Raw genomic sequence first — 15,832 nt, forward strand, 5'->3', positions numbered from 1 at the left:
AACTTCAACTGTTTCAAATTTAACGTAATTGTATATCGCACAAGAACTGGAGCATCTTCTGACTAGCATGCGACTGCCAGAGGCACCGAATACAGCACCAATATAAAGTACCTGGCAAATGATAAAAAATTTCTACATGCGCCCCAGACATAGAGTGCATTGAGACCGCCGTTCTTCACATAAGTACTAATTCCTGGTTATCCCGGACGCCAAGTATGCATCACGAGAACGGGTTCCAGGTTTAAGAACTCGCACTACCTTTAGGTAGTGTGGTTGAATAACATGTTCGTGTGCACATGTTCTCGTCATTCGCGACTCTTAGAACCAGAACTAGGGGAGTGACAGTCTGAAATTCACTCATAATATACAAGCCAGTTCAACTTGTCATCTCATCTACAGATTCCAGAAATTGGAGTTTGCCAGTCATTAATCCCTATCTGTGTGTGAAAAGTTGAGAATGAAATCCAAGCTTGTGTAATTTCATAGATAGTATAAACAAATACACACACACAAACCATGTCCACTGAGGTGGAGATCCAGATATGAACTATGATGATTTTTACATGTTCAGCATATGATGGGATAATATCTGAACTCGTGTATGTCAAGATCGTAAGAATTTTATGGAAAAGTTGTCTTGTGCAAGAAACATTGTAGTTGAGAACCTGGTAACGCTGAACATTTTCATTTGGACACTTGTTGAAGAAATTCCTGCATGAAATTCGAAACATTCTCTCTCAACAATGGGGATGGAAAGATATAGAAAAAAATGTCACAACTGACTGATTTAACTGATTTCTTGTAATACAGTTTCAAAATCGGGACATCTTTTTACTTTTTAAACAAGTGACCCCTCGGCAATAAAGACTAGGCCCTATATGTAATGCTATTGATGAATTCTACTTTGTTTTAAGATGCAATTTGAATATACAACACGGAATGTACTTATAGAGATGAAATGGGGCAGTTGTTCCTCATTCAGTCAGTTGCAGAGAAACCTGAATATATCTAGAGTCCTAGGACCTACACACATCGTCGAGCAATTTACTAGAATTGAGAAATCTGTGCAACACATATACCCAAGTAAATATTCCTACAATTTCTGAAAATTTGTATTTTTGAGTTAAATTGTGTAATATGCAAACATGATAAAAATTGTATATGATGTAATACTTCATTTCTAATTAGCACCAGGCATATAAATTTACATGTACCGTCATATTGTGATACAGTTCAATTCAAATTACATTTCTCCTTTTATTCAATGCATGGGGTCTAAAATTACACGGAGAGAGAGTGGGAAATATATGGGTGGGTGTGCAATGAAATTTCAATGCATGGAGTCTTAATTAAGTCCCACAGAGAGAAATATGTGGGTGGGAATAGAATAGGATTTATTTCCAAATTAAGGCCCTCTCGGGCATACAGCATACATATAAAGTTTACATACATAGAGAAAAGGACAGCTAACATTAAAGACAACAATAAATAATAAATGAAATAATATTCTATAAAGTTATTTTTTATTTCTTCAACACGTTTTCTTATCACGAATTTGTGACCTGGCCACAAAAATCATAACAAGTGTTGACGTCACAGGTATATTTAGATCCTTCAATCAAATAGGGAATGTTTCAAAGTTTAAGAATACCACTAACGTAATTTAAACACATATATATCATTGAGTGAAAATTTCATGTAATATTTGAATAATGAAAGTTTTAACATTAGAAATATGACAATAATTACACAGAGGTATTTTTTCGAAATGGATTATATGTCATAAATATGTTTTCGTACTCTGAGATGTACGATCACAGGCACCATTGAGGGTGTGTTCTCCTCATATTTCATTGGTCAGAATCACCCTTACGTCATAGTCACGCGCTATTGACTAAGGTTCCCGTACTTTCTGTAGAATCAAAACAAACTCCATGATGGTTGGTGAAAATTTTGTAAACATTGAGGTGAAAATTGAATTTTTTCAGCTATAACTGTGTGAGATATAACTAACTATTGTGTAGCGCATTCGTAGAGGATACGAAGAGTTGACAGGAACATTTTTTGTCGGTAAGTCTTGAGTTTTCTTCAGTTCTTTGCTGTTCCAAAAAAATCTTGGCATGGAGTTGTGCAACAGCACAAGATATGATGAAATCCATCAACTGTTTAATATTCAATGTTCCCTCTCCACTAATCTATTTTTTAGTACATCAATTGTATGCATTATCGTTAATTTAATATCAGTCGTTTTCCTCGAATTGTTTATTTTTTCCCCCGATTGTCACGTTCTTCACATTGAACCTTGACCTTTCGTGCAGTGGTTGTTTACGTCGATCTGATTGAAACGTCTACTGGTTTCTGCTACCCGCAGGCATATATATACCTGCTGAAATGGTGATTGTCACCTGTGAGTGATGTCACTGGTCCAGTACCTCTACGTCAAAACATCACATACTATAAAAACAGCCATGTCCACCGATACACGTTCATTCGTGTTCGTAGTCTCCTAGTGTGAGCGATAAATGGGATGTACATAGGATTGGCGTTCAGAACGCACCCTGATTGGATGATGTGTGTCGATGAACGACACGTCCTTGGTATAAAACGTGGATTTAGAAATTCTTAGTGGCATGGTGGCAAAATCATCAGTCAGTGTTGCTTGCATGGAAGTAGGGAATATCGGGAGTGACATATCCGCCTCTATGGGGTCCGCCCCAGCAGTTACGCACGTGCAGGGACGCCCGCATATGGAGAGATGGCACTCCTTCCCGCCTCCCGATGGGTAAACTTATTTTGTAGTAGACAAATACTTCATTCCATTTTAGATTTGAGCAGATACTTGTTCCGAACTTTATATATTCGATAATTGGATCAAGAAACTTGTTCTGATAAAATTTGTACATTCTGGTTTAATAATTAATATGATTGTACATAATTTGTGGAACTTTTACTGGAAGTAAAAAGTATCATGATTTATGTGACAAATACCGGGGGGGGGGGGGGGGGGGGGGGGGGGGTGAAACCCACATTCATGGTGCTGCTTTCGAAAGCAATACGTGGGTAAACTTTGTCCTTTGAAAGTTTTTCTGTCCTGAAACTAGGCTTACTATTTGTGTTGGGGTTAATAGTTATTATTAGCTCACATGAGCTATTAGTAATATGTAGGACATTCTTTAAAAAAAATGTTTTAAATTACATGTAATAGTATTACTGCTAGTGAGGTTTTGTCCAGCGAATGCCTTGTCCGTCCGTCTGTCTGTTTATGAACTTTTTCATTGACAAGGACTATACTCCTGGGCACCTGAAGTATGGATACTTTGAATATTGTTAATGTGATAAACACTTTGTGTGATGCCTTTGTCATTAATTTTTTTTTCTCGGGGGAAAATAAAAATGAAAAAATAAAATCCTCCCACCCGCCAAATATTTTTTTTGTGACCCCAGATGATAATCTACTAATTAAGTTGAATTGGCCATACGGTACTGCTGTAGAAGGCTAATCTCTAAAGCTTACAAAAAGTGAAACAATTTCATAAACGAAATTGGGATGAGATAGACAGGGAATCCACACATTTCGGAGAAATTGGAGGAGGGGGATAGGGAAAATCTTCTCAATGACCAGTTTGGTCATTTTCATATGCAAGCAATCCATTGTAGTGCGGATTCATATTCGATCAAATCATGGCACCTGGAACTTAGGGTGAGCTAAAATATGGAATTTTGTAAATAAATATTTTCAAGAGTAGTAGGTCCACACTAAATGTTAATATGTAAATCTTCCCAGGTTGTGGAGAGTTGTTTTTAGCTCACCTGAGCTATAAACATTTTAAGTGATCGTTTCTGATAACCTTTAATATGTCGCTGTGTTGGTCTAGAAGTTAGAGCGTTCGCCCTGCATGCGGAAGGCCAGGGATCAAATCCCAATCACGACAGATCTAAGTAGTTAAAACAGGTAGTGACAGTTCTGTCGCCAAATGTTCGGCATCAGGTGTGAATGTCATGGGTCCTCGGATATTATACCTTAAAAACTGATGTTCCGTGTCACAGTAGGTGTAGCACGCTAAAGAACCGAGCAAAGGCCTAGGTTTGAAACCCATCACTGGGTAGGTGACGTATTCATATGAGTTAAAAATGAGAGAGAGAGACGTTAAACAAGATACAGTCAATCAATCAATCTGATAACCTTAAGCTCACATGTATGTGTGGCATATAAACTTCAATACACATTGTTTTTCTCTTGAACCATGAGGCCAATTTCAACCAAACTTGCCATGCATCAAGCATTCTTGGCTATAGGGGATTGAGAGTTGTATAAATGAAGAGTCACACCCATTCCAAAGGGGAAGTGATAAAGAAATAGTGGATATGATGACATACATGTATCTTATAAAAATCTTCTCAGGAACAACTGGAACAGGAAAGACGAAACTAACTGGAAAGCTTTCCTGATGAGAGGAGATTAAAAATCTATTCTCATCATGGCACCCTTGGGTGGGGAGGAGTCACAATATGAGGTCAAAGTTATACAGATGGGGATACTTATCTTTTAAAAATCTTTAGAACAGCAGCTAGGATCATTAGTCATATTAATTAATATGTAAACGTCTTCAGGTAGTGCAGATTCCAGTTTGTTTCACATCATGGCCCTGGAGATATATTTAAGCCACAATATGGATTTTAAGTTTTACATGGGAATATATTGAGATAATATTGGAAAATCTGCTTCTCAATAACAATAGTGTTATGATTAGTATGCAATCATCATCATCAGGTAGAGCAGATTGGTCCCAGAAGGTAGGATGGGCCGGCCCACCAATATGGGATGAAATAATTATAGTCATGATTAGTTATATTTTATGCAAACATCCTAACATAGTGCAGACAAAACACAGTCCCTGAGCTTAGGGTGGGGCTTTAATAGGGATTCAAAGGTTTACATAAGAACATGTAGGATATTCTTTTTAAAAAATTGTTTTATAAAAGTAGTATGGCCACACTAAATCATGTTAATATGCAAAAATTGCCAAGATGTGCAGATTCATGTGGGTTGGGGTTTTTTTATGAACTGTAAACATAATTAATAAACAAAGGCAAAGTCTGCAGCTTGTAACAGCTACTTTAGAATATCATTTTCACTGTCTAGTACAACTCCATATCATACTCACAGTAACAGCTAGTACAAATCTCATATCACATGGTTTAGTGTCTGATTAGGTTAGTTGACTGGTTTCTATGGTAATCTCACTAATGCCTGGGTTGGAGGATGGCTGGACCTGCCCATATGAAAATACTTTTTAAAAATAAATTTTTTTATTCATTTTTTTATAAGTTACAAGGATAATTGATTTTGGACATAATCAGTAACTTCGGTTCATTGACCTTTTGGACATGTGATTATCATGCAGCTGGCAGGAATACAACATTGTTATGTCAAGAGTTTGTAATAACGTACCTGTTCAATTCAGTTCCTTGTGGTCTCCATCAGTTTTAGCTGAATCTGTCTTGATTGCAATAATGGTATAATCCTGAGAATGATGGCATAGTATTTAATCAGAGTGCACATTAACATCAAATTAGCCTTTTTATTAACATGATCAATTAAAATCTATTTTAACAGTCAATGAAAAATGTGGATAAATTTGCAAAATTTGTCAGATTTAGGGTTACCTTGACATCTGTCCCAAGTGAGTGTTTATTATATTTACAACGTGACGAGAATTGAGTGTTCTGTTTTCATGATGTGATGTGGACGTGACCGTTGTGTAGTCGGAAGAATTTGTTTGTAGTCGTGATTGTCACACTGGCATAATTATAGAGCAGATGTGCTTCAATATGATAATCAATTCAAAGATACACTTGAAAAATTGGACAGTTTTACTAATGGTGGACAGATCCAGAATTGATTCAGAGGTCAGTCTATCGGGGCAGTATCCTTTAACCAGATCTCATTGTCGACCTTGCATTTTTCAGTGTTGATTGTTTACCGTAGACTGACCCAGTTTTATCCAGTTTTTCATTGGGTTGTTCTGGAAAATTCCCTGTGCTAATTTTAGGTTGTTTACATGGTATATAAGTTGGGGGAAGGTTAAACTCCTGCATAAATGTCGATGGGTATTAAAGCGCGTAGAGTAAGTTTTTATTTTTTTTTCCAATTTTTATATTTTGTATAGTCTGATTTATTTTATGCTTATTATTTATGTAACCAGCAGTATTTGTGATGTGGGATGGAATTAAGATTTATTTTTAATGGAAGGACCAGTGACTGCACAGGAAGCGGTCATTATCCCCACATCACCTGTAGTAGATGTAGATAGAAAGTATGAGATGTACAGCAATATCAGGAAATAGAGATCAAGATGCAAGCATTACATGATATATATATAAATAAAACAAGTGCACTTAATTGAAAAGTAATTTAATAACAGATTTTTACTTGTGTAGACCTATTTTAATGTGTGCAGTCAGAATGATGGATATAGTTCACTTAGATTTGCTTATGAAGAAAGAAATGTTAAGTTTTGCAGTGTTTTGGATATATTTATGAAGAAATTAATTTAATGTTGATTTTTGCAGTGTTCGAGAAAATCTACCTCTGTATTCAATACAGCACTGTAAACAGCGCGGGTCAACAGGGCGTGATTGTATACTTAGACTTCCAAACGTACCAGCGTGTGCAGCCCCAAAAATCCTTACTGGGGCTTATCATCTAGTGACCAGACCCTCAAATCTACCTCGACTCTCTGCTACTCAGAAGCAGTTCTTGGGAAAGTCCATTCCAGATCGCAGACTGTCAGCTTGGTTACAGCACTCTGTCCGGTCAAGACCGGGTTCCCTCATAACACCCCTTCAGCTGATGACTGTTGGGGCCAAACCGGGCACCTCTAAGGTAGATAACTCTTCTATTTACTCGATTCCAGTTAGGATGTTAGTTACGATGCCCCATTATATGTATAGATCAAGGAAAATGGCATTTTTATGTAAACTACACTTTGTCATGTGATATTGAAACTGAAGCCATGAAAGAATTAATATTAGCACTTGTTATATAACTATAAAATGAAGTGTCGTATTGTTCGTGATCTGTCATGTGTATCTACTATAGCTCAAACAATTCTGCAGGGCATGCACCTTTTTACAAAAGAACTTACAACTCTAAAGACCAAAATCTTCTCTTGCTGCAATTTAATTTATACTTTACATTGATTTAATTCGTGAATTTGATGTGAATAAGAAGCATTTAGCTTTGTTATTTTATGGAAGTATAATCTCACAAAATTAATTAATTGATAAGTTTTTAGAACTATGTAACATTTTTAGTCTTAGTTAAACGTTCTAATTAAAACAGGACCCAGTATTTATCTTCATTCAAAGAAGTATTGTAATATAGAGGTTGGGGATTCTTAGTCAACATTTTAAAGATATGATAAGCCCCTCCCTCCCCAGTGTAGAAAATTTGATTTAAAGGAGGGGGGCTGATTTATAAGGGAGTAATCGGGGGGGGGGGGGGGGGGGGGGTAAATTTCATAAGAGGATTAGTTTACATAACCAGTCACTGCATGGCTTAATGCAAACTGTGCCAGCAGGTCATTGTCCTGCCGAGAGTTCAGTTGCTGGGTTATTGACATAGCCAGGTCCTTCCTGTGTAGGTATAATAATAACCTGTTCTTTAATGGCACGCTATCTCCTGGGACACTCAGCTTAAGTAAGAGACAGTATTTTTACAGGTTTAAGAATTTTTGTCAATGAATATTTGTAATTCATATTATTGAGAATTTTCTGTGGAGAGGGGAGTGCTGATTAATGAATAATTATTTGAAATGGTCAGTCAAGTTCTGAGACCTTGACCTGGGACTATAGGGTCTGTAGTACGGAGGGTGTTATTCGTTCCTCTTTACTGAGGAAATCATCTGATTGGTTCAATTTTCAAACAAATGAAACACTGCGAGTTTGATCCAATGTGACAGAAAATGATATTTTTCCAGGTAGGGTGGGGGTGTTTTCCTCCCTTTTTGACCAGTTTTGCTCTGATTTCTGAGGAATTCAGTCAGCCTTGAATTAGTAGTACTAGGTCACTAAATCAGTGTTGTGTTTTATTGCAGCCCAATGCAGGTATGGATTTTATAAATGGGGATTACTTGAATGGACCATTGTATGACCACACCGTCTGTGGGGAGATTAATATGATGGACTCCACCATCTTTGCTTCCAGTCCAAATTCACTGTACATGTATGAGCAGGAGAAAAACGACATGCAAAGTTTCAACGACACATCGTGTAATGGCAGCATGACAAGCCTTCTGAATGAGGAGCCATTTGAACTGAAAACAAAATATGAAAATTCACGTGACATCACCATGGCGGTAAGTGGTGGGGGAACTCCCACCTCAACCACGACCAGTGCTTCAGGAACCTTCTCAGATAATTCATGGGTCAGTAATCCAGGAAGTCAGCCATGTGATTCAAGTCTAGTCAAAATGGAGGAGTTTGAGCCTACCTTGGCTGAGCTGAACACTGTGACTTCTGAAGAGAATACAATGATGGATATCAGCAATATCACAGACTACATCTCCCCAGAAAACATGCAACAGCTGGATCTGCTAATCTCCGCAGCTCAGCAGTCGTTTCCTGGCTTGGATAATACCAGTGGGATGAGTGACTTGAAACAGAATTCCCGGGATCGAGGCCGACATAGTTCGGCTAGTGAAATCCCACGGACCTGGACCGTGACATCCCCATCACAAGACGATGCTCCCGTGTTCTCTAGGGACGTAAAATTACCCAATTATCAGAGACAGCCCCTTGACGGGCAGCGGATTAGACATTCTAGTGCATCTTCATATTCCAACAAACCTCCACAGAAATCCAACTTAGCCAATTCTACTCTCCACAAGCTGTTGTCAAGGACAACACAACCTGTTTCCGTGGTGACAACAGAACACACTGTTCCTGCCTCAGTGCCATCTCAGCTTAGTCCGGGAAAACGTAAGATGTCATTTCCCAAGGAAGAATCCAATTCTGTGGACAGGAAGTGGGAGGAGATTAAACAGCTGCTGTACTCGGAGGAGAAACAGGCCGTCCCCCAAAAACAGACTCCCTCACAAAAGCAGACCCCCTCCCAGCCCAAGTGCAAACGCCAGAGTCTGGGTGAGTAGCTATGATTATTGATAACCATTATTTATACCTTTAGTCCACTTTGTGTCCAAAAAAATCAAGGTTAGGAATGTAGATTTCTGAATCACTGAAAAAGAAAATTATAGCTAGGAGATCAAACTTCAATACTTGCTTTAGTCGGAAGATTATTTGTGAAAAAGCTAGCCTTTGGATCAGTTGTATGTCGTTCTGTTAATGTTGTAGCACCATGGTCATTATCAAAGTAAATTTTAGACCCACGTTCAAACAACAGATGTTGGTGTTGTATTACATATTTTCCCCGACAGTTGAATCTGACACTGTAGATGGGAAGGACAGGCATGATGTGTTGTTTTTAAGTCATGACGTAGTTATTAATATTAGATGTAAGAAACGTCAAGGAATCAAAATGTTCTCACCTTCACAATCACGATAAAAAAAACATGGCCTCTCCTGAAATTGTTCGTAGCTGACATTTTATTAATATTTCGCTGAATTCTTTTTATGATTATAAACAAGTTAGATGGGTGGGAGGGAATCACGTCAATTTGTTAGCGTGGTACGTTTAATGTCGCAATGTTACATATATGTAAATCCCTAGTCGTGTCAAACAGCTTTACTACAATCACAGCTCCCACTCCTATTGATCTTTAATACTCCTGGAATTGTTGCACTAATAGCAATAAAATACACGAGAGCTGTCATCATTCATGGCAATTTGCAAAATGGAAGGAGTGATATATACTTCTCAATTTCAGTTATTGAGGTAGGTCCGTGACATCATTGATAGAGACAGTGTCACAAAAATTAGATGTGCAAGCAGACTGGGTGTGTTTAATGTCATCCAAAGGTCAAGGACACATTGTAAATTAATTTTAGGGTGTGGTAAACTCGTTTAATTATTTACATCACTAATTGCTACAGTAAAGGTAATCATTGAGCCCCTCCCCCTTCCCTGGGTTTGATATATGAGAAAACCATACACACACCCTCCTCAGCCCCCACACCCACCCCCACCCCCACCCCCAACATATGGTCTATTAGACTTGTTCAGTTTTTTCTGTCGAGTATTTGCTCTCTCTTATACTTTTTATAATGTCAGAACATCCATGTTTTGTAATATCAGAACATCTATGTTTTAGAATATCAGAACATCTATGTTTTAGAATATCAGAACATCTATGTTTTAGAATATCAGAACATCTATGTTTTAGAATAATGAAGCTATATCATAGAAAACAGACACACATTTTTTGAAACAATTGAACATGGAGACTTCAACATGTCTAATGGCTTATGAACATGTCTAATGACTTATGAACATGTCTAATGGCTTATGAACATGTCTAATGACTTATGAACATGTCTAATGGCTTATGAACATGTCTAATGACTTATGAACAGTTTAACACAAATTCGTCTTTATTTAGCTCCACCTCAGTATCTGACACTGAGCAGTGTAATTGTGAATATTTCCTGTCTGCTATCAGAGTTTGAGGGTTTGGGGGTATGTGAATATTTCCTGTCTGCTATCAGAGTTTGAGGGTTTGGGGGTATGTGAATATTTCCTGTCTGCTGTCAGAGTTAGAGGGTTTGTGAATATTTCCTGTCTGCTGTCAGAGTTAGGGGGTTTGAGGGTATGTGAATATTTCCTGTCTGCTATCAGAGTTAGGGGGTTTGGGGGTATGTGAATATTTCCTGTTTGCTATCAGTGTTTGAGGGTTTGGGGGTATGTGAATATTTCCTGTCTGCTATCAGAGTTGGGGGGTTTGGGGGTATATGAATATTTCCTGTCTGCTATCAGAGTTAGGGGGTTTGGGGGTATGTGAATATTTCCTGTTTGCTATCAGAGTTAGAGGGTTTGGGGGTATGTGAATATTTCCTGTCTGCTATCAGAGTTAAGGTGTACAGGGCATGTGTGGTATTCTTTATTCATGCATGTGTTTATTTGTTCTCAGGTAAAATGTTGTGTTGTCACCGTGCTGCGAGTCATGAATACTTAAATACCAGTCATCACAATTACTTAAATACCAGTCATCACAATTACTTGAATGGGATGATAGATTTTTAGTTTACTGCCTTTAATAGAACATGTACAACTGATCAAATTTTTGTAGATTGATACGATCTGTATTCATGATGTGTAAATGAGGGCACCGAACTGTTGAATTATTTTGTTGTGACATATTTAATTTGGTTAAGGAATTCTACCACATCCTGATTTTTCACGAAAATCAAGAATCCAGCTAAATTCTTCAAATTATAATTAAATACCTCTTTTTCTGACAATAAGTGCATGGGCATCTAGAATATTCCCGATGTTTATCTTCAATTCCATGGATCAATGCGTTTACCATTTATGCATTAAGTTTATTTATATCCTTTCCATGTTGTTTATCTCGATCTAATTTCTATTTTTATCGGCCCTGAGTGAGCTTTTTATAACGTGTTTGTGTCAACAATACCAGACCTCAGCATATAATTTATACCATTCATTCTGTAACTTGATCGGTAGATTTCACACGTAATTTCCCTCCTCTATGGTATGCAGTAAATGACTATGTAAATACCTGGACAATATAGTTATTGTCATATATATAGTTTCAAAAATTGATTGCACATAAATAAGGGCATAAACATCGTGTAAACAAGGAAGAGTTGAGATTGATGGTGGAGCTCGTGATCAATGACTGTCTATAGCTGTTTATCAATGAACGGTTCACCTTTTGTTTGCCCTGTAGAGTCGTCATACCTGAGTGAATTCAGTTATGTATTTGACATGTTTGTTACAAAATAATTAAGCACCTGTCCTCAGCAGTGTTTCCAAGAAATTTAACTAGGTCTGAGAGCATTTTAAAATCGGTGTCGTAACTTTACAAACATCCATCCTGTAAAATTTTGTAGGTTCTTTGATTTTTCTTCTCTTTAAACTATTCATATTTCATTAAATTTATTTTCCCAAGATTACTATCTAAACCTTACTTTAAGTTTGCATCTTTGTATACAAATTAAAGTTTTAAATTATGTGCTGTAGAATTGTATGTACTGTAGGATGATGTGTTTATTTTTGCTTTTTTTTTCCTGCAGATTCCCTCAGTTCTGCGCCTTCATTTGACGATTCTGATTCGGACTCAGATGTCAATGACTTTTCAGATACAGGTAAGTTTTCACTAGAGCTAATGAGAGTTCAACTTATGTTGTGTTCCGCTTAACATTTTATGCATGTGGTATTGTTATATAGGTGAAGTGTTGTTTTAAGTTTTCACTAAAATGTGAGATAACAATTTATTTTAGATTTAGAAGGAAGCCAGGAAGAATGGACTGGAGGCAGGTCATCTCGGGAGACTTCACGTCAAGTCCGAAAAGACCAATTCTTCTGGCAATACAACATCCAATCAAAAGGTCCGAAGGGCAAAAGAGTCAAGTTCGGCATGGAGGAAAACCCTCACAAAGTCCAGGATTTTGAAGATCCTGTTTTTGATAAATTCTCTGCATCACAGCTTGGTACGACCATTCGTCATGGCGGGAAAGCTCGGAAAGGGGATGGGAATGATGTCTCCCCCAACCCGAAAAAACTGGTTCAGATTGGAACTCAGATCAAAAAGTTGAACAAACAAATCAACAGCTTTGCTCCCCTGAGTGAACTTCCAGTATCCACCAGGAACAAGTCCAAGAAGGAGAAAAACAAACTGGCTTCCAGGTAAAGGAGCTCTGAAGAGAGTTTGATCGGGTTTTAATCCTGAGTTTATCAATTTTCAAGGTCATTCTTTAATTTAGCCATACTAATTCCGAGTTCATGGTTTAACAGGGCATGCAGGCTCTTTTAATTTTCAAGGTCATTCTTTAATTTAGCCATACTAATTCTGAGTTCATGGTTTAACAGGGCATGCAGGCTCAAGAAAAAGGCGCAACATGAAGCTAATAAAGTGAAATTGCATGGACTGGACATCGAACATAAAGAGCTGTTGTTTGTAATCGATAGCATTAAGGAAGACCTCCACCATTTCATTGTCCGCAACGGACCTCAGCTGAAATTCTCCACTCGTCTGGAGGACCTGGTCAAGGAAAATTTAAGTAAGTGTACTTTCTACTCTAAAACATCAACATCTAAAAATTGGAGTCATCTGAGACCCTGAAAATACATTGAAATAAGAAAATATTACTGGATGTCTGAGAAAATAAGGGGATTGAAAGGAAATGGTCAGGGCCTATACATTGAAATACGAAAAGATTACTGGTTGTCTGAGAAAATAAGGAGATTGAAAGGAAATATTCAGGACTTTTGAATGTCAACATGATTGTATACATAAAGATTCTTATAAATTTTCCTCAATATTTCAGCTCTACAAGTGGCGGGAAATACCACCGATTACGTCAACACAGTAATCACCAAGGTGGAGGCTGGAGACCCAAAAGGAGGCCTCGACATCAAGAAATGATCACATGTGAAATCTGTAAAACTAACTTACTCAACAGGGCATTGAAAAAAGCAGGTTGTGATATCCCACCAGCCGATAGTTACCAAAAACAATTGCCAGTTGCAAACAGGGAAAGCAAGGATGTCCTCATTTCTCTGGCCACAAACTGCGTTAATATTTTATTTTCTGTTGCCTGTTAAGGTCTTGTCTGTGGTCCTCGTCTCCTCGTGTATATATTGTTGTGTATTGTATTGCTGTTTGATATTCTCAGTATGTCGATTTTTCAATTATATAGAGGGTTGAGACAATTAGATGTTGAGAGTATATAATTGTATACGCCATATATCTTGTACATTTCATAATAAAGAAAAGTGTGCAATATGCTGGGTGATTTTATATATATGTAAAAGCTGTACATAAATGCATTTGTTTTAAATATCCCGTAGCTTTTAGTATATAGATCTACATTTTAGTTGACAGTTTTACCTTTCTAGTGCTAGGTGTAGTTGTTATAAATCCATATTCCACTTGTAAATAAGCAGACCTCACGTAGTGTGTTAGGGGCGCAGTCATCAAGAAAGCAAGATGTATATTGTTCTTTGTTGTGGAATTCTGCCGGAACTTCTTTGCATTTAGTGCTTAGCTTTCCTTGTGATTTGTTATTGTTTATTTAACTGCTCAAATTGTTAGAGGCTCCAGTGAGTCCTTATCATCAAAGTATGTCTGCCTGTAAACTTTTCAAAGTATGTCAGAATGTCTGCCTGTAAACTTTTCAAAGTATGTCAGAATGTCTGCCTGTAAACTTTTCAGAGTTTGTCAGTATGTCTGCCTGTAAACTTTTCAAAGTTTGTCAGTATGTCCGCCTGTAAACGTTTCAAGGCCGAATTAAGATTAAGAAGTATGTTGATATCTTTTGATCTTTCAAGGACCAGATGCATCTGAAAACAGATGCCCTTGGAAATACCATTTAAACTGGTGCCCATTTAAACTGGTGCCCTTTGGAAGTAACATTTAAACTGGTGCCCTTTAGGAATGCCATTTGTGTAACAATATAGCACTTTGTGTAACATGGGTAATGCAACTAAGGGAGAGTGGAGGGTTACAAGACATATTGAGATCTACTGGGAAATGTAATGTATGAATAGCAGGGCTGGACATTTTTTTGTTTTGTTAGTTTTTAAGTAAGGTGCCATGGGAGAGCAATGTGGCCCATTGATGTGTTGTCTTTTCTGTTGTCTCTAAAGAAATATACATTGTAGGTCCATTTGTATAGTACACTGTGTTACAATGGTCCATTCTTGTTGATAATTGCAATCACTGGTTCACAGCTCTAAGCTTATCGCGGCAATTCTATGAGAGTTTTGAACTAATATTTGTACGTAATGTGCATGAATAATAAATTTTATCTAATATTATGTTTTTCATTTACTTTTGGAAGATTCTTAAAAACAATATTACGACAATAGTATTTGCTTGCAAGTATATTATAAAGCAATTTCAAAAGTACTTGATCGAGAGACATGGAAATTTGTGTTACGTATTGGGTGAAATTCTCTGGTGTCTATGCAAATCATTCCTTGACTGAAGATGTGAGTGTGTGTAGCTAGGTGCGGATTGCGAAATTGTTCAAGTCTTTCAGGAGTTTGCGTGAAAATTGTTAAAGATCTGATAAAACTTCTAGGCTTGTGAACAAAGTTGCAGTTTTGTATGTATTTTGGGGATTTATTTTTGCTTGTTGGAGACAGCATAGCACATTAGATGATCACTGTGTTTTAATATTTTTGTGTGGGCAATATGTTTCATATTGCACGGTAAAATTATATACATCAAGATTTGATTCTGTTGATACAGTTGTTTTGTATATTCTGATCATTTTCCGAGTGATAAAACATTGTACTATAACATATTATATTTTACTAGCAAGATTTCATCATTATAACAGAAGAGTTTCAGGACTGCACTGGGCTACTCGTGGGCTTTCAAATTGTTGGCAATATCTAGATAAGTCGGATGTATATAGAACTGTAATGATTAAATCTGTTTTAGAAAATGTTACTCTGAAAATAAAAATTGGTAATAACAATCATTGCATTATTATTATTTCATTCCTGTTTTTAATGATGATATATCCCATTCATGATGATAGAAAGTGAATATTTGTGAAGAGTAATAATTGAAGGAGAATATAAAATCATGAAAAAAAAGGGGGGGGGGGGGGTCGGCGATGGATTTAGGAGGAAATGAAGTTGTAAAAATGGGGAGGAAATATCTTTGTCAATGGCGGT

At 37.1% G+C, this 15,832-nt stretch overlaps 1 protein-coding gene across 2 annotated transcripts; it reads left to right on the forward strand.

Moving 5' to 3' along the window:
- The first annotated feature begins 1,249 nt into the window (after nucleotides 1-1,249).
- On the forward strand, nucleotides 1,250-15,630 carry LOC125657796 (CREB3 regulatory factor-like). Of its 2 annotated transcripts, XM_056150390.1 has the most exons (7): nucleotides 1,250-2,782; nucleotides 6,574-6,886; nucleotides 8,100-9,144; nucleotides 12,217-12,288; nucleotides 12,424-12,829; nucleotides 13,013-13,203; nucleotides 13,471-15,630. In XM_056150390.1, exons 1-7 carry the CDS (start codon nucleotides 2,631-2,633, stop codon nucleotides 13,566-13,568), a joined length of 2,277 nt encoding a protein of 758 aa, XP_056006365.1. In that variant the 5' UTR covers nucleotides 1,250-2,630; the 3' UTR covers nucleotides 13,569-15,630. The 2 variants fall into 2 exon arrangements, with proteins under 2 accessions (XP_056006365.1, XP_056006366.1); XM_056150391.1 differs by lacking the exon at nucleotides 6,574-6,886.
- Nucleotides 15,631-15,832: the final 202 nt, after the last annotated feature.

This window comes from Ostrea edulis, chromosome 9 (genome assembly GCF_947568905.1).
Source record: "Ostrea edulis chromosome 9, xbOstEdul1.1, whole genome shotgun sequence".
In the NCBI taxonomy this organism is placed as follows: domain Eukaryota; kingdom Metazoa; phylum Mollusca; class Bivalvia; order Ostreida; family Ostreidae; genus Ostrea; species Ostrea edulis.